This window comes from Ascidiella aspersa, chromosome 5 (assembly GCF_963924565.1).
Source record: "Ascidiella aspersa chromosome 5, kaAscAspe10.2, whole genome shotgun sequence".
In the NCBI taxonomy this organism is placed as follows: Eukaryota; Metazoa; Chordata; class Ascidiacea; order Phlebobranchia; family Ascidiidae; genus Ascidiella; species Ascidiella aspersa.
The window spans coordinates 2,423,600-2,441,326 of record NC_139451.1 but is presented as its reverse complement, the minus strand read 5'-3'; the positions used below and the strand labels follow the sequence as shown (position 1 = coordinate 2,441,326).

Genomic DNA, 17,727 nt, shown 5'->3' with positions numbered 1-17,727 from the left:
TAATGTTTTGTGAGAACCAAATCCAACTGTGTTACTACCATTACTTAAATAAGTTAATTTAGAAACTTTACAGCAACTTCCAATTTACACTTCAATGTAAAATCACGTAAAAATATCAAACCGTGCTTTTATTTGTTTTCAAGATCTGTTTGCCTTACGTTCCGGCAACGGACGTTCAATGTAAAAATGTGGTGAAAGCGCTGAAGCATCCTAAGCGTCGTGGGTCATCGCTTGTGGATATCGGAAGTGGTGACGGACGTGTGGTAGGTACAATTTGACCTATTTATGACAATGAATACATAATGTTTTTTTATCTTATATAATATCAATTTTATGAATTCATGTATTTTTTAATGACCTTAAATATCCATAACTTAAAGGAAAAAACTAAGTAAATTTTCTGTTTGCTTTGGATTCTTTCTAGCAAAAGCATTTTGTGAGTGGGAGTAGAATTTGGTTTATTGAAAATTAAAACATAATGGAGCATAATGGTGGTTGTAGTAAGATGTAGCAGGAATATCAAAGCCCATGCATAAGTAGGTAGTGCTTTGATATTTCATTTGATATTTTACAGTGTTTTTTCAGGATTTCCAATCCATTATCTTGCCGTATAATAGAGTTTATATGGAATTTCTTGTTTGATTTTGTTATTTCAGAGTTTATTTTTGCCTTAATTCTGATATGTTAGCCTTATTTTTGAAATGCTGATCCTAATTTAGCTGCAACCCACTTTACATAGGTAATAAAAGCGGCAAAACACGGATTCCAATCAGTCGGAATTGAACTCAATCGATGGCTTGTTGTTTACAGCAAGGTGAGAAGAAAAATTAGCTTATTATTTAATTTTGCCCTTTTTCTCGTTTTTGAAGAAACTGTAAAATATAGTACACATCCTATTGGCAATACCTTTTTTTCATTAATTTTTTAGTAAAAATCTACATTTTAAAGAATATACCAATAATTATTTTCAACTGTAGAAAAAAAAATCAGTATTTTATATGAATTTTAATGATTTGATTTGAACTATTCATGAAAATATGCTATTTAAATCAATTTTAATTCATGTCTGTCAAATTTATATTATCATTCAAATCAACTATAATAAATTCCTGGATAATAATCAGTGTTGTATTATTATTTAGTTAAATAAATAATAAAAATTTCTTGACGTTAATTACAAATCTTGTTTCAGTGCCAAGCTTGGAGAAATGGTGTTTCATCCAATGCGAGATTCGTAAGAGGAGATTTGTGGAAAACAGATTATTCCGTGTTTGACAATGTTGTTATTTTTGGTGTCGATCAAATGGTAAGTAATAAAACAACATAACTTTTATAAATAGATTGTTTGAATCCTATTGTCAATCTTCTTGATTGCTACTTTTATTCTTAAAAAAATAGAAAAATTTGGTTAAAAGTTGTTTGGGTAAGTATCAATAATAAAAGCACATTGGATATATATTTACTTAATCTACATTTAGTTGTTCATATGTGATTTTCCATTTGATAAAATATCAATTGGTGCTAAACCTGCTATAAATATATTTCCAATTTATATTTGTAAAAAGTAAAACTCTTTGTTTATGTCATTAACTAAAAATGACTAAGGCTATAACAAGACTAATATTTAGATTTTGAACTCATTACCATTTTTGACACATGTTTATCCAAATTGTTAAATACAAAAAAATTGATTGAAGCAAATTTTGTTTCGTGGCATTCATAATAAATAAATTATTATTATCTTAATCGTGACAAAATTTAATATTTCAAATATAGACATTTTTCGTAGAATGGACAGATTTGCAATCCAGAACTAAATGTGATTTTTTTTATTTTTACCTAATTAACCTTCTTTATATTTATTTGCTCAAGTTATATTTTTAAGAAAAAATATATTTTCTACTCAGCAATAAACAATTGGCGGAATATACCTCAATCTTGAGCACCAGTTATGAATTTAATTTTTGTTTCAAAACTTCAAATCAGGGCCGGTTCATGCCTTTAATAGGCCCTAAGCACTTAAAAATTCGCTGCTCTATATGTGTCAGTCAAAATATAGATACAATAAACAACACAAGATATTATTCACCTAAATTATAGAAAGGTTAAAGACTATACTTTAGATAAAAAATCAGCAAAAAATTATTTCAATGGGCCACTATGAACGTCTGAGTCGTCCGACCAACTCGAATTATTTTATTGAACACTGAGGCACCATTGAAAATGTGGCTATGGAAATTGTTGTAGTTCTACCTTACCTTGATTCCCTATCCACGTGCTTATTTTGCTTAATGTTGAACTTCTAATATCTACTTAGTCTCAATTAATGAATATAGAACGAAGTTATTTTGTTTAGATGCCTGATTTAGAGAAGAAGTTGCAAGTTGAGTTGAAAGTTTGATCAAAGATAGTTGCTTGTCGCTTCCCGTTTCCTAACATTCCCATCCAGTCCACACATGGAAAGGGGGTCGACCAAGTTTGGACATACCTCGTCACTAATCAACTAAAACAAACTAATTTCGAATATTAGTCCAACTAACAGTGTACAATTTTGATTATTGTATTTTTTTAGTATATTTTGTGAGTGACTTTTTCCTGTAAAATTGCTTTAGTCTTGATAATTCGTTGTCACAAATCAACTAAACAAAACTAATTTCAAACTTTTGTCCAACTAACGTGTAAAAGTTGTGTAGTGTAGTGTTTAGCACATTATAGAATTAAAAAAAAACTTTTTTAATCACATTAATGAGATTTTGTTTAATTTTACAGGGGAATAAAAGCGGTAATATTTACCTTTCGGTTGTTTAATTAAAATCGATCTTTGCAAATAAAAGTTTTTCGATTGAAAACTGGATTTAAAAAGTCCAAATACGTATATACCGTATTTTACGGACCATAAGGCGCAATTTAAATCCTTTTTTTCCTCATAAATTGATCGTGCGCCTTATAAACCGGTGCGCCTAATGTATGGATTAAGTACGGTAGTGCTTTATTGCCTACACCTAAAAACCAGTACCGATACTATTATTATATAAATAAACCACCGTCTTACACAATGAACTACGGTAAAAGCAACTAGCAACTGTGGCCGCCGACCCAACGTTGGGTTGCAAAACGAGACGAAAAGAGGAGCGCGGAGAAAAAGTGGGAGAAAGAGCGGAGCGGTTTACCAGGCAGCTGAAGACTTGGCTTTTTTCTGGAGGCCTCAACGACAGTCAGCGTGCTTTAGATTGCGGACGCCCGAGCGATTAAATATATTGATCGTGTGCCTTATGAACTAAAAACTAATCACAGCAATTTATTGACAGTGCGCCTTATAATGTTTTTTTTCTCCTTTTTGGCAAAAAATATCAGGTCTGATAACAAATGACGTCATTATTCAATTAAAAAGACAAAATAAAAAAAGTTTAAAACCGAAACTTTTTATTAATGAAACCTTTTTCCGGTCAAACCATGCCCTGAAAATCTCTATAATTCTTACCCAAACAATTATTGGAAACACATTTTCGACCCGAAATATAGAACATTCTTGTTGTGTAAATTTTAACAAGGCGCTTTTATGTTTTGACTGTATTTCTTTATATTATTAATAAATATTATTTTCCTATGCCATAGTTTATTTCTGTAGCATATTTGTGGTTCACTTTCTGTTGTATTTTGTCGAAAAACAATTTCAACTTTAGGCATAAAACCAAACTGTTTGTAGTTAAACATAAAATAACTAAAGTAATTTTAACCTTATTTGTTTGAAGTTTTGGTTTTATTGGTGCTTTGTTGTAACATTTAAAGCATTTTTTTTTATTTTTGCTGGCGTTTTAGTTGGTAAACTAGCCTGTAAATGCATACCTGGTTCCTTGATGATCGTGTATTACGTCATCAACAGTTATTTTGTGGAGTTGTATGTTTTTATATTATCGTGGTATTTTGTGTGTGTGAAATAAACAGCGTAAAGGAACAGTTGTGTTTTTGTCGGCTTGACTTTTATTTTAACAAACTTGTACCAGTTGGAGTCAGTCGGTTCGTTAACGCATTTTTTTCTCTCCATGTTTGTTAAAAACCCTGCTGAACCTTACACCAAGTTAAATGTGCTTTTCATGCAACGCTTTCAACGTGTTTCTGTTGGCACAAATGAATAGATTTCGGCTTTTTACAGCGATGCATGGGTCCAAAAGATGTTTTCGAATTTAAATTGGCTCGTGCATTTTGTTGTTTCCCCTGGGTGTTGGAGTTGCCCCAGGCGTCCCCTCCTGCCGGCTGCTGGCCCATGGTCGGCCGGTTGCTCCACGGGTTGCCCTGACGCCCCTGGCCCTGCTGGTTCATGTTCTGGTTGGTCGAGTTCCCCCCCCCCCAAGTGTTGGTGGCACTTTTTGTTGGAACCCCCCATTTGGTTGGGCGTCCAAGTGTTCCAGGGATTCTGCTGCTGCTGGGGCTGGTTTTGACCCCTAAAAAAAGAACTACAGAACTGTTTTGCTTTGTTTATAACAGTTGTTTTTTAAATCCAAATAATACAATATTTTTAAAAAAAAACTTGCCAAACAGACCCTGCTTTTTATCCCTAGAACAATTTGAAATTAAGACTTTTTAGGTGTATTTATGTTTTTTATGCAACCTTTTCAATTGGTTTGGGTTAACTATAAACTAAGACAAACAATCTCGTGTAATAATAGCTAAGATTTAGGTTGAGGAGTTTAAGCTCATTTAGAATAAAAACAGACTCGTATAACAAGGGGGTCAAATCTGATTTATTTCATGCAATATAATAGCGTTATAATATATTCAGTACTCACTTTGATTGACAGAACTTCGCTCCAACAAGACTCCGGTACAACAGATAAAAAATAACACGTCTGACTTAAGACTCAGAAAAATGTGAAGTGAGTGAGAGAGCGAACAAGAACAGACAGATTTTTTGACGAAAGAAAAAAAAGGGTCGCTAGAATGCGTTGCTGGCTTCTGGACAGGAAAACGGCTTAGGAAATAGACCAGGCACAAACGCTCGCACGATTCGACAAGCGTGACACCTTACACAGGAAGCTAGCTTGCAGCTGCGAATAATTATATGCATACAGCTTTAAACATAAGGCATTGCTTAACCGATTCAACCATATGCATTTTCAAAAACTTAACAAATAATTATAAACTTAACAAATAAATTGGGCAGCTAAACACTACAAGGTCATACTGTTTTATATTTTTCACAGAACAAAGATAAGAAGTTTGTAAAATCAAAATACAATATTGTGGATAAAACAAAGAAGGTTTGCATTCTATCACAACCCTATTAACTTAACCCTTGTGTGTGGTTGAAAACATTTATTCACAAACTTTTAATCATAAACAAGTTTGACTTGGTCACATATTAAATTAAGTATTTTAGGCGTGGTTTAACAAAGGAAGTTCTCTAAGAATGTACCTCTCATAAGCATTAAGTACGAATTTTTGTGACATTTGTGATAATTTCCAGGATATTTGAAACTAACCTTGAACCTTCCCGAGTTTAGAAGTAGCTTGAACCAAGTTTGTGCCTAACTAACCCCCACGTTGAGGCACAATGCAAACATTTTGTGACATCTGTGAGAATTCCCAAGACATTGAGAGCGTTTCCTGAGCACTTCAAAGTTTTAAAATAGTTTAAATTTGCCCTCTCTGTGTGTTTGTGGCTTTTTATCATAAAACTGCGTAGAGATGGAGAAACAAGTGACTTCTTAAAACATCTGCCAAGTATTGTCATTTTTACCACGAAAACATAAATGGTTTTAGAAGAGTTTAACAGTTTATTCTTTAGAACGACTAGCATCATTTAACACAAGGTAGCAACGATTAGAAAAATGTTAAAAGTCACTCTATGTCTGATTTTTCTTGGTTTAGTTTGCGAGATTTCTTGTAATCTCAGTGTAAGTTTGCCTGAAAACATCACTAAAGGTTTTTGTCCGTGTCCCGATGTTAAACAACTTCAACAAGATTTAGATGACCTTCAAACTCAACATGATGACCTTCAAACTAAACATGATGACCTTCGACTAGAACATGATGACCTTCAAGTAGAAAAAGATGACCTTCAACTAGAACATGATGACCTTCAAACTAAACATGATGACCTTCAAACAGAACATGATGCCCTTCAGCAAGAGATGGTTGACCTAAAAACTCAACTGAATGCTATGTACTCCGGTAAAGTTTAACATTAGTCAGTTTAATAAACATAGTGATAACTTTTCTATTCATTTGTTAATGTGTAGCACAACTGTTTTTTAACAACTTTTTTTAATTTAGAGGTATTTAAGAACACAAGCTGTGAAGATGCTTGGAAAAGCGGAGCAACAAGTGACGGAGTCTACACCATTTATCCTTTCTCCAATCGAAGCAAATCTCTTGAAGTTTTTTGTGATCTCAACAATGATGACAAACGTGGATGGATTGTAAGTAATAATTATATAAACACTGACAAAATCTAAATTAAAACTAATTTTCTTGCTATACTGCTCACTGAAATTTTTTTTTTGAATTTAGTTTGTTTAAATATAGGTTTGTGTTTCAGCATCGGATTGTGTCTGAAAAAAAAAATCAAAACTTAATGATCTTCAGTGACTCAAACGTGCCGCTGTACGTTTTAATTCCAGGTGTTCCAGAAACGAACGGATGGTTCAGTTGATTTTTACCGATACTGGAACGATTATGTGAACGGCTTCGGTGACAAGAATAATGAATATTGGCTTGGTGGGTTAAAATTAAACTATTTTATCAGTCAAATGGAGTATTTACTATAAGTGGAAACAAAACCTTGCCCAATCTTGTTTTTTTTAATTACCGTAGTAATGTATTTTAATAGGTCTTGAAAACCTTCACCAACTACTTTCACAAGGAGAGTTCGAACTTCGTGTCGACATGTCAGATTTTGAAGGTCAATCAAGATACGCCAAGTACAGGTGAATTAACGCCACATTTGCTAAGGTATTTTCACTTGAGTGATAAATTTGTGTTTTAGTTCATTCAGAGTGGAGGGAGGGAGTGGTTACAGAATGCACGTGTCAGGATACAGCGGCAATGCAGGTTCGCTTTTTGGTTACCATTAAAAAATATGCTTTTAATATATTAATAGGCATTTTTTTCATACTACTTGTTAAAGGAATCATATTTTTGTCAACAAACACAAATAAAAACATGCTGTGTCCGTTTAATTTCAGTCTTTAGGTAAAGAGCTTTTATAACTAGGTGATAATTTAAAATTGATCAAACAGGGCCTTCAATGTTTTTATTAATTTCACTAGTTTAAAAAAGTAATTTACAAAACAAAATTGTTAATATTAGGATTTATTTTGCTCCTATCGTGTGATTGTTTCGCTAAATATAGCAGTTGCGCTAATCCTCTATTTCCCACTGAGGTGATAGCATGGCAACTCATAATGGAATGAAGTTTTCAACGAGAGACCACGAACAAGATCAACACAAAAAACATGATTGTGCTGAGAAATATAAAGGGGCTTGGTGGTATAATGAATGCCACGAATCTAATCCTAATGGATTATATTTGGCTGGATCATATTCTTCATATGCAGATGGGATTGTGTGGAAAACATGGCATGGACATTATTACTCACTTAAGTCAATCGAATTTAAAATCAGACGAAAATAGTAACTTTAACTTAAACCATAACTGTCCATGCGGTTATTACAGCTATTTCAGGTTTAAATAGTTTCGGTGTTTATATGATTATGCATTTTGTTCATTCACCAACTGTGATTGTGCTGCTTTTAATTCCTAATCATTGAAATGGTAGTTTGTTGCGTAATTTATGTGCTAAGCGCTAATACAAATGTGCGGATAATTCACTTGTAGCCTATCTTCTTTAAAAACAATATGAAGTCGGAATATTAGTTTTGGGAACTACCAAATATCACAAATAGGAAGGTTCTAATGTTATAACTAGAATTAGAAAAACAATAATACTATTTGAAATAAATTTAAATACCAAGTCAAATTTCCAAGTAGCCTACAATAAGTCATTTTTTGACAAGGGTGCAACAACAAGGAAATAGAGAAAACTTGGGCATATTTTCGTTAAATAATAAAGCAACTTTTGAATGCTCTATTGCCATTTTTGTGATGATTTCGTAAAATAGCTCAAAACGTATAATTCGTATTTAAGAAAGCTCCAGTTGATAACGATTATCTTTTATACATTTAACTTTTAAGGTAGAATCGGTGAATTTGATAAAAAGTCATTGCTGACATTTCCGTATTAATATTATATCGTATCGGCACCGATAGAGTACCGATACTACAACTTTATATCGGCTCCAATATTATTATCGGACACACCAAAAGTTTTATCAGTGTTGAAGCGATATCTGTTTGTGCTTTCTTTGCCTTGCATAAAAGTTTGCCCCCTGAGTGTAAGTTTTGTGTAATTTGGAAAGTAAATAAATCAGCAGATATTTACTGCCCCACTTGAAAAAAACGTTAAGCTTTCAACTACACAACACTTCCACAAAGACATCCTGTGGGCCCTTGAAGGCTAGAAGGTTTGTTTGGCGTTCCGGGAGTGACGGAAGGAAAAAGAATGCGACCAAAGGTTAAGTCCTTTCATATTTATATTTACTAAGCGTTTGTCCATTTTAACATAAGTTTATTTAGTCCAGGACGCCGTCTAAACTATTGCATATTGCACCTGATAACTGATATTAAGTAAGCAATACATGCAATTATTTTGAGCATAATGCGAATCTCTTGCAATACTTCTGCTGATTAATTAAAAGACCTTGCTTGTAAATATATACATCTATTTTTTTTTAATATATTACTTCAATATGTTAAAACTAAAAGATGCAATGGAAATTCATAATTTTTGCATTTATTTAACTATTACATGTCCTTATCTAGCTTACATAAAAATAAGCCATATTTATAAAAAAAATACCTTGTATTCCACAATAGGCTACAAAAACAATCTTCAACAAACTGCATTTAAATATCAAACAGTTGAGTACTGTGTTTCAAACATGATTAGGACAAATATAAAGTTAACATTTATATTAAACAAATAGTGCTTTGTGAAAAAATGCAAGGCGATGATAGCAGCTTGCTTGTCCAGTTTTTTGAGTTGTTAACATCAGCAAAAAGTCCAGAGAGCTTGCATTTTCGTTTTGAAGGTCGTTGCAAGGGTGTGAAGGTCAAACAGCATAAATGCCACCTGTTGATAAATATTCACAAATAACTAAATTAACAAATGTGTGCAGCCTTCTTTAAAAGAATCAAAACGGTCGCTTACTACAGATATAGTTATTTTGACAAGATCTATAAAACAACGGTTTCTATAAAAAGGATTTTATAAAACCCAATAGAGCACATGCAACAGAATAGAATAAACCAGTAAATATTTAAAAGCTGTTTCTTAAAAATATATTATGTTGACAATATTAAATTTAGTAAGCAAAACTGAAACATTGAAAACATGTGTGTACATTGTACACTGTACAACTGACACCTAGGCATTCAGAAGCCATACTGACCAACGAATACAGCACACATAATAGTATGCAAGTCGTGAAAGAATTATCCTTAAGTATTAACAACACTGTAAAACACTATTTCATTTGACCCATTTTCTGAAATCCAAAACCTGCCATCAGATGACAAACTCATCAGCTGTGAAGTATAGTAGCAGGTCGGAGAATCAAACGTGGACGAGTATTTCTTGGTCAGCTTTGTTTTCTTGATGACTGACGTCTGTTCGTTTGTGAGCAATTCACTGTTTTGTTCCAACCATGAAACTATAGATTTGGTCGGAATTTGACAAACTGGATTAGGTCTGGAATCGCAACAACACTGAAAAAGTAAGATATATTGGATAGTACTACACTACTAAAAACATTTTCTTAATCCATGGTACAAACCAGGGCTGGGGAGTCTGAGTTCGAGCCATTTTTATTGTTTTTGTAGAGCTGAAGCTGTGAATTTTTCATTTAATTGCTCAAATAAAAACTAACAAACAGCTTTAGTGTGGCAAATGTAACTTAAATAGCATGTGCTGATGCAACTTTGAAACAATTAACTGCTGCAGTCCATTGGTTAAGTGTTTGGCTCCGGAGCTAGAGTTGGAAGCAATGCTATTTTACTTTGACTCGGCCAGCCCTGGCACAAACATATATAACAATATAAAAAAAAATCCCAAACATTTTGTTTGCCTTTTAATATTGACAACTTTTAGAAATTGCCATTTTTTGTTATGTATTTCCACTTCTTTTAACATTACAATTCAGCACATAAGACTTAAAGTATACCTCCAATACAAATGTTTATAATCCCATCATTCAAACTTGTATGCATATTTAACAAACATTCCATGTTTAACTATAACACTAAATTTTTGTATGTGACCCTTACATTGTACCTCCAGTACTTGTTTTGATGTCTTCGTCTCCTGAACCTTCACTTTCATTACCTAGGTCAAGGTCAACACTGTGACCTTCAAATTTGCCTTTTCATGTGAAGTAAATGCCACCTAAATCCATAAACAAAGTTAAAGCTTTAATATTTAAGCACAAATAGAAAAGAGCATTATAAAGTTGTTTATACTAGAAATAGGGTTATACAACTAAAAAACAAAATTTTTTAAAATTTTGAAATTGTAAAAAGTAAACTAGACTTTTATATAAATGGTTTGAAAGTATGAAAATATTTACAAATGAAATTTTTTGAATTGAAACTTTACTAATGTCACATTTTTAAACAATGTTTTAATATCAACTGTCTTTACCTTTTAAAATGTAAAATCAGTGTATTGCATGTGACTATAAAGGTTTATTCTATATTTACCAGAACATTAGATTTGTGTTAATAGCTGGTAACTGGACAACATGAATTCACTATGTGCCAAGTGTAAAAAGATTGTCTATTAAAGTCGTAAACAAAATAAATAAACAAGAGTATTGGAATCATTAGGAGCTCGCCAAACACAGCAAAAAAATTCAAAGTTGTTCTGGTTTTCAAAAAGACTGAAGTTTCTTACTTACAAACAATTTATAACTTCACTGGCAAATGTTGCTTTGTTTGAACTCTTTCTTTAACCATAAGTTGAAAACAATTACGTGCATTTGGATAGAATTTTAGTCATAGAGTTTGGAACCAGGGCTACGGAGTCAGTTAAAACAACCGGAGTCTTAGTCCTTCCTTAAAAGAGTTCCAAGTTCAGCTATGATTTTACTACATACATTTATATAACTAAAATTAGGTGGATATACAGCAATCCAATTGAATGAGTGTCACATAAGCCTTTTTTCAAAGTTTCGAATTATCTCCATAAGCGAAGGCCATTTTATCTGGTTTCTGCAACTTTATTTAAAAAATAAACTTTATTAATAATTTTGCCTGAACGCGTCAAAGAATGGCATGGGACATTTCGTGCCCAATAATCATCGCTCGTTCTTCCCAATTTTCAACAACTTTAGCATTCCAGTGAACACAGTTTTGATAAACATTCGTACCATTTACTAGAAAATCTTCCAAACAATATAGAACCAAAAGCTAGACAGCCTACAAAATCTCGCACTATTTCAGCCTACAATTTCAATGGCAAAATAATATATTTATTCGGCATTTAGAAAAAAAATATTTTACAACCACACTAATACAGGTCTGTATTTTATGAATATCCAAAAAAAAAATAAAAAAAATATTAAAATTGAATATTAATATTCGCCGAAAATTAAAATATAAAAACATTTGCCAACCGTTTAACCAACAAATTAGATTAGGCTTTGATCTCACCTTTCCGGCGGTGCCACACATGATGCCACTGATATGGGGGATAAGGGTTTAAATCGACGATAACCGATATTTATATTCATAATTGGGCGCTCTTTCACTTATGTACGTGAAAAGTTATGCAAAAAACAAAACAAAATAATACCGCATACCACAACGCATATTGTTTGGGTTAGGGTGCGGGTTAGCGTTTGGGTGAGGGTGGGTCAAGTAATATTATGTTTATTATTAATAATAACTTGACCCACCCTCAACCAAACGCTAACCCGCACCCTAACCCAAACAATATGCGTTGTGGTATGCGGCATTTGAAGAAAGTTTTTTTTTTATTAATTTTTACGTACAATAGTGAAAGAGCGCCCATAATTGCATACGCGCAATATCGCAATTTTTGGTCCGGGTAGCATCCCCTTAAAATAAAGTGAAATTTTCACTTGCCGACCGTTTAGAACCACCTTTTAAAACCTTTATACCCTTAGTTTTGAGGAGTCCAAACAACGGATTTATCTGGTGTTTTGGGGAAGTTTAAAAACTTTTATGTACAAACAATGAAGAACAAAAATATTCATCAATGAAAGAGGATTTACCTTTGTCGAAAGCATATGACAAAACAAGGCGAAAAGGAACAAATTGTTTTTGTCTCATACTTTTAAGACAATAAAATAGATGAAAATAAGTTAACACAATGCATTTTTTTTAGATAATACTATGTCGTTCAATGTTAACAAGAAGCGTCTTGTTTTATTTAAAAGAATAAATATTTTTTTTAAAAACGTCTCTTTTTACGATATTCCTTAAAAAAAAGTCTAAAAGATATATATTATTAAAAAGTATTCTATTTGTTATTTCATTTAAAAATTAATCTCTGTAATAGAGAATAACTAATAATAAAATTTCTGGACACACTGAGAGCAATAGAAAACTTATTTTATTTTTTAATTTTGCGGTATGTGGTGTTATGAATTATAACTTATAATTCATTGAAAATGTTGCAAAGCAAATTGATAAGGCATTAAACTTGCATATGTGCAGTTTAAATTGAAATAACAAACTTTGTAACTATTCTATTTTGTGTTTAATTCTGAAAAGTAACTAAATCAAACAAAGAAGGGGTTATAACAAGATAAAGTTCCAGCTCGCGGTGACAAAAGTAGAATACTTATATTATCGTCTGGTTTTTACGTAAGTGTAGTTTTATTTCAATAAAAATTGCTATTATCCGTAATAATACCAAAAAAATACATTAAAGACGTTTGTAACACATTTAAAAATATGTTTAAGTTTTTTATTTGTCATGAATTATGAATGTTGACTCCGTTATTAAAAGATAGTAAAGCATATTTATAAACGTAATCAAGTTGTATTACAGAGAAATTAATAGAATACTATATTATTACCTTGTTTATGAAAAAATACTTGAATAAAGTCAATTGAAAACATTGACTAATGTTCAGTCATGTCAAGTCATTCACTTAAGTCATTACAACAGTGAAAAATGACAACACTAGTTTATTCATTGAAACAAGTTTTTTTTTACAAAATGAAAAATTTATTATTTATTTAAAAGTTAGAAACCTTTAAGAAACTGATAGGGGGTTTACCTACTGGGAAAATAACCTATTTAATGACAAAGACACGAGGTTTTATAGATACGAGAATATAAATATTTCAACGCACCATTTAATACAAAAACAGTTTTATGTTAGGTTGTTCTTAGCTTTTAAAAATTGCCTTGTACTTATTAATTGCGATAATGATGGTAATAATAAACTAAGTTTGTTTCATCTTTGTGTAATTTCACCGTTATGTAGTTGTACCAAGTAGAAAGACACTATGTGCGACTTTTTTTGGCGCTCTTTCACTTATGTACATGAAAATTAATAATAAAAAAACTTTCTTCAAATGCCGCATACCACAACGCATGTTGTTTGGGTTAGGGTGCGGGTTATCGTTTGGTTGAGGGTGGGTCAAGTTATTATGAATAATAAACATAATATTGCTTGACCCACCCTCACCCAAACGCTAACCCAAACAATATGCGTTGTGGTATGCGGTATTATTTTGTTTTGTTTTTTGCATAACTTTTCACGTACATAAGTGAAAGAGCGCCCTTTTTTTAAACAACAAATACGGTGAAATTTTGCTGTGTTTTAATGCAAAATCAATAACCAAATGGCGAGAAAGATGCACCAAGAAAAAATCCACGTTTGGAGTTGTAGCTGCTACAACTGGAGGCTTGTTCGCTGTCACTGCTGCGTTTATTGCGCCAGCATTAAGGAGGGTAATTGACCAACTTTAAAGTTAAAGCCAATATTTAAAAGATATATATTATATAAGATGTTTGCGTATTTGTTCGACAGATTTAACTGATAAAAGTCTTTACCCAGGCACTTCTTGCCTATATTTAGTGTCTGCAGTCCACTCTGTATCTGTGCTCCACTGTGGAAAGTATGGCAAGTGCACTCGCGAGAATTTTTCCACCTTTTAAAAGTGCACCCCGAAAAAATCTGAACTGCCCCCCAAATATGTAAAACGCTTGTGCGGAATACGTTTACAGTGCAATGTATGCAATGCAGAGTGCTTTGGAAAATCATAAAGGGTGTACTTTTTTGAGGTTCCTTGTACCCGGTCACCCAGATTTTTTCGACTGTGCACCCGCGAGATCTGCCATACTTTCCAGCAGTGTCTGCGCTCTGTGCACATCTGATATTTTTCTAAATAAATTTGTGTGCACAGCTGAATTGGTATACAAAAGTAGGCTTACAGTTATTCCACAGCATTCGCTTGGAAGAAGAGGTGGCATTGAATGGCCACCACGCTCACCTGACCTGACACTAATGGATTTCTTTTGGGGGGGTGTTGTAAAGAACAAGGTGTATGAGAAGAGCCAATAAATTCACTTTTAGACCCAAACCCGGCTTTCTATACTGTAAGTCTACTGTTGGCCCACTCTGTATTTAATACTAAAAAATACTAAATTTTGATAGGAACTGTCACAGATCAGATACTTAATTTGGCCAGCAGTCGCAATTGGAATGGGAGAATAAATATAAAATATTTGACCCAACTGAAGCAAAATGCTAACTCGCACCTTACCCTAAATAATGTGCATTAATTTTCTTAAAGTTGTAAAATTCTATACCAGTGGGCAAATGTTTAGGCAGGCAATCCTGTTTGTTTGCACCAGCATTACAGAAGGTGAACTAAGATACTATTTAAGAAGAGGCTAATTTCGTGGCTTGCCTGTGTATTGAACCAAAAATTTTGCACTATTGTACACAGATCTGCAAAATTACAAACCGATTTAATTCTAAAGTCGTGGACGGTAGTGCAAATGTTTAGGTTTGATACATGGCCACCTAATTTGCTTAATTTTTGTTGTGTGCTGTGGAAATAGCCTGGAAATAATGGAAATAGGATATAGCTTTTCTCAACCATATTTTAATCACACAAAAAAATTAGGGCGATTACAGCCATATACATTTTTAGAATAACTTGATAACAGCCATTCACTTGTAAGCATAAATATCTCCCTAGTACAATATCCAGGAAGCATGAAATTCTATTTTTATCTAGACACATCTAAACTTTTTGATGTTTTTTTACCTCAAATTGACCAGAATTGATTTTAAGAAGACTGTACATTATACTGGCCATCACTGTAAAATAGTTTTGAAAGAAAAGTCAATCCTATGGAATGAAAATAGCAGTACCAATTTACAAGTAAAATGTCCATATTTACTTGTAAACATATGTCAAGTTTGGTTGGCAGCAATATTTATCTTACTTTTAAGTTAAAATTAGGCATCAATTTTATTAAATGGTAATCAGTGAAAAAAATGCAATTAAATAATGTCTGTCAAATTTATCTATTAATTATTATCATTTGAATCAAATATTCTAAATTCCTTGATGTTTATTACAAAACTTGTTTCAGTGCAAATCATGGAAAATGGTGTTTCATCCAATGCAAGATTCATAAGAGGAGATTTGTGGAAAACAGATTATTCCGTGTTTGACAATGTTGTTATTTTTGGTGTCAATCAAATGGTAAGTAATAAAATAAAATAACTTTTATAAATAGATGGTTTGAATCCTATCGTCAATCTTCTTTTTTGCTACTTTTATTCTTAAAAGAATAGAAAATTTGGTTAAAATTGTTTGTGTAAGTATCAATAATAAAATTACATAACATCTATATTTGCTTAAAGATCATTTAGTTGTTCATGTGTGATTTTCTGTTTAATAAAATATCAATTGCTACTAAACCTGCTATAAATATATATCCTAAAAATAAAAATTTATATTTATAAATGTGTATGTCATTAACTAAAAATGACTAAGGCTATAACAAGACTAATATTTAGATTTTGAACTCATTACCCTTTTTGACATGTGTTTATCCAAATTGTTAAACACAAAAAATTGATTGAAGCAAATTTTGTTTTGTGGCATTTGTAATAAATAAACTATTATTATCTTAATCGTGACATCATTTATTATTTTACTAACTGTTAAATTTTATCAACCTTATTTTAGTAAGTGGCTTTAGAAAATATAGATATTTTTCATAGAATGACAGATTTTTAATTGTAATCCAGAACTACATGTTTTTTTAGATTTTTAACTCATTAACCCTCTTTATATTTATTTGATGAAATTTTATTTTCAAGGAAAAATATATTTTCTGCTTAGCAATAAATAATTGGCTGAATATACCTCAATCTTGAGCAGTTTTGATTTTACTTTTTGTTCTAAAAGTTCTAATCGTGGCCGGTTCATGCCTGTTAAAGACTATACTTTAAATAGAAAAATCAGCAAAATTTATTCAAAGTGACACTATGAACGTCTGAGTGGGACACTTATTGAAAATTCGGCTATGAAAATTTTTGCAGTTCTACCTGGATTCCCTAACCACGTACTTAGTTTGCTTACTGTTTAACGAAGTGTTGCTTCTAATATCTACTTAGTCTCAATCATTGAATACCGAACGAAAATATTTTTTAGATGCCTGATTTGGAGAAGAAGTTAAAAGTTGGATCGAAGATCGTTGCTTGTCGATTCCCGTTTCCTAACATTCCCATCCAGTCCACACATGGAAAGGGGGTCGACCAAGTTTCACTAATCAACTAAAAAAAATTAATTTCAAATATTCGACCGACTAACAGTGTAGCAGATATTAAACATTGGTTCAGTTGTATAGACTTTAATTTTTTTACGTTTTTTATGTTTATTTTACGAGGAATCAAATTGCAAACTATTGTTTTACTGCAATACATAGTACACCGAAAGCCATCGCAGACTCACCGAATCAATGATAATGATCTATACTCGATAGATTCGGTGAGTTTGTGATGGCTTTCGGTGTACTAATGATAGGTAAGCTGTAATCGTTGGTCAAAAATCAGCTTCAGAAGGGCTAGATCTCAGTTGGTAAACACATGTGTGTGAAACATTGTTTAATTGATAATAAATTTCAAAATTAGGGATGTCCTATGCTTGGTATTTTATTTCGTTAACACTAACCGATATTTTGGGCAAAAATCATCAACTTTAATTAAAACTGCAAAAAAATTTCGCGCTTTGCGAAATTTTCTCTTTTATTCTTTTGTTCATTTTTTTAGCACAAAGTTTCTGTAAGTGCCATTGCATGTTTTTTATATCACCGAAGGTATAACGGCCCTATTTAATTATAATTTTTCTAACTTATAGATAACCGATAAAAGTCATTCACCGTTCGAACTATTTTTATCCATGTATGATAACAAGCTAGCACAGGGGGACTCAAACTTTTTTTTTAAGTCTTCTAACACTTTTGATTTGTCTTTAAAATGTATAGATACAGTTAAGATACAGTAATTTTTTAAGTTGCGCTTTTAAATGGCATGTAATACAAGGTGTTAATGGCGGCACCATGCTTTTCACGTTATTGCAAAACGTGTAATGTGTTGCTACGTTCAACA

At 32.2% G+C, this 17,727-nt stretch overlaps 3 protein-coding genes across 3 annotated transcripts; 2 read left to right on the top strand and 1 right to left on the bottom strand.

Annotated features, from left to right (window-relative positions):
• The first annotated feature begins 5,828 nt into the window (after positions 1-5,828).
• On the top strand, positions 5,829-7,633 carry LOC146141475 (microfibril-associated glycoprotein 4-like). The gene is made up of 6 exons (XM_083390138.1): positions 5,829-6,171; positions 6,274-6,419; positions 6,621-6,717; positions 6,830-6,926; positions 6,986-7,050; positions 7,383-7,633. The coding sequence occupies exons 1-6, from the start codon at positions 5,829-5,831 to the stop codon at positions 7,631-7,633; spliced, it is 999 nt and encodes a 332-aa protein (XP_083246264.1).
• A 1,366-nt stretch (positions 7,634-8,999) lies between these two features.
• LOC146141474 (uncharacterized) lies at positions 9,000-11,177 on the bottom strand. The gene is made up of 3 exons (XM_083390313.1): positions 11,014-11,177; positions 10,392-10,502; positions 9,000-9,826 (listed from the first exon to the last, which is right to left on the bottom strand). Exons 2-3 carry the CDS (start codon positions 10,437-10,439, stop codon positions 9,560-9,562), a joined length of 315 nt encoding a protein of 104 aa, XP_083246439.1. The 5' UTR covers positions 10,440-10,502; positions 11,014-11,177; the 3' UTR covers positions 9,000-9,559.
• Positions 11,178-13,937: 2,760 nt separating this feature from the next.
• Positions 13,938-17,014, top strand: LOC146141473 (ATP synthase subunit C lysine N-methyltransferase-like). Its single transcript, XM_083390425.1, has 3 exons — positions 13,938-14,045; positions 15,702-15,814; positions 16,772-17,014. Exons 1-3 carry the CDS (start codon positions 13,949-13,951, stop codon positions 16,895-16,897), a joined length of 336 nt encoding a protein of 111 aa, XP_083246551.1. The 5' UTR covers positions 13,938-13,948; the 3' UTR covers positions 16,898-17,014.
• Positions 17,015-17,727: the final 713 nt, after the last annotated feature.

Bases quoted from the DNA above. Each gene is read 5' to 3' on its own strand.
- LOC146141475 (XM_083390138.1), top strand. From the start codon at position 5,829: ATGTTAAAAGTCACTCTATGTCTGATTTTTCTTGGTTTAGTTTGCGAG. The intron at 6,718-6,829 runs GTGGGTTAAAAT...GTATTTTAATAG, and splicing joins GAATAATGAATATTGGCTTG to GTCTTGAAAACCTTCACCAA. The intron at 6,927-6,985 runs GTGAATTAACGC...TTTGTGTTTTAG, and splicing joins TCAAGATACGCCAAGTACAG to TTCATTCAGAGTGGAGGGAG.
- LOC146141474 (XM_083390313.1), bottom strand. From the start codon at position 10,439: ATGAAAGTGAAGGTTCAGGAGACGAAGACATCAAAACAAGTACTGGAG. The intron at 9,827-10,391 runs GTACAATGTAAG...TTACTTTTTCAG, and splicing joins CATCAAAACAAGTACTGGAG to TGTTGTTGCGATTCCAGACC.
- LOC146141473 (XM_083390425.1), top strand. From the start codon at position 13,949: ATGCACCAAGAAAAAATCCACGTTTGGAGTTGTAGCTGCTACAACTGG. The intron at 14,046-15,701 runs GTAATTGACCAA...AACTTGTTTCAG, and splicing joins TTGCGCCAGCATTAAGGAGG to TGCAAATCATGGAAAATGGT. The intron at 15,815-16,771 runs GTAAGTAATAAA...AATATTTTTTAG, and splicing joins TTTTTGGTGTCAATCAAATG to ATGCCTGATTTGGAGAAGAA.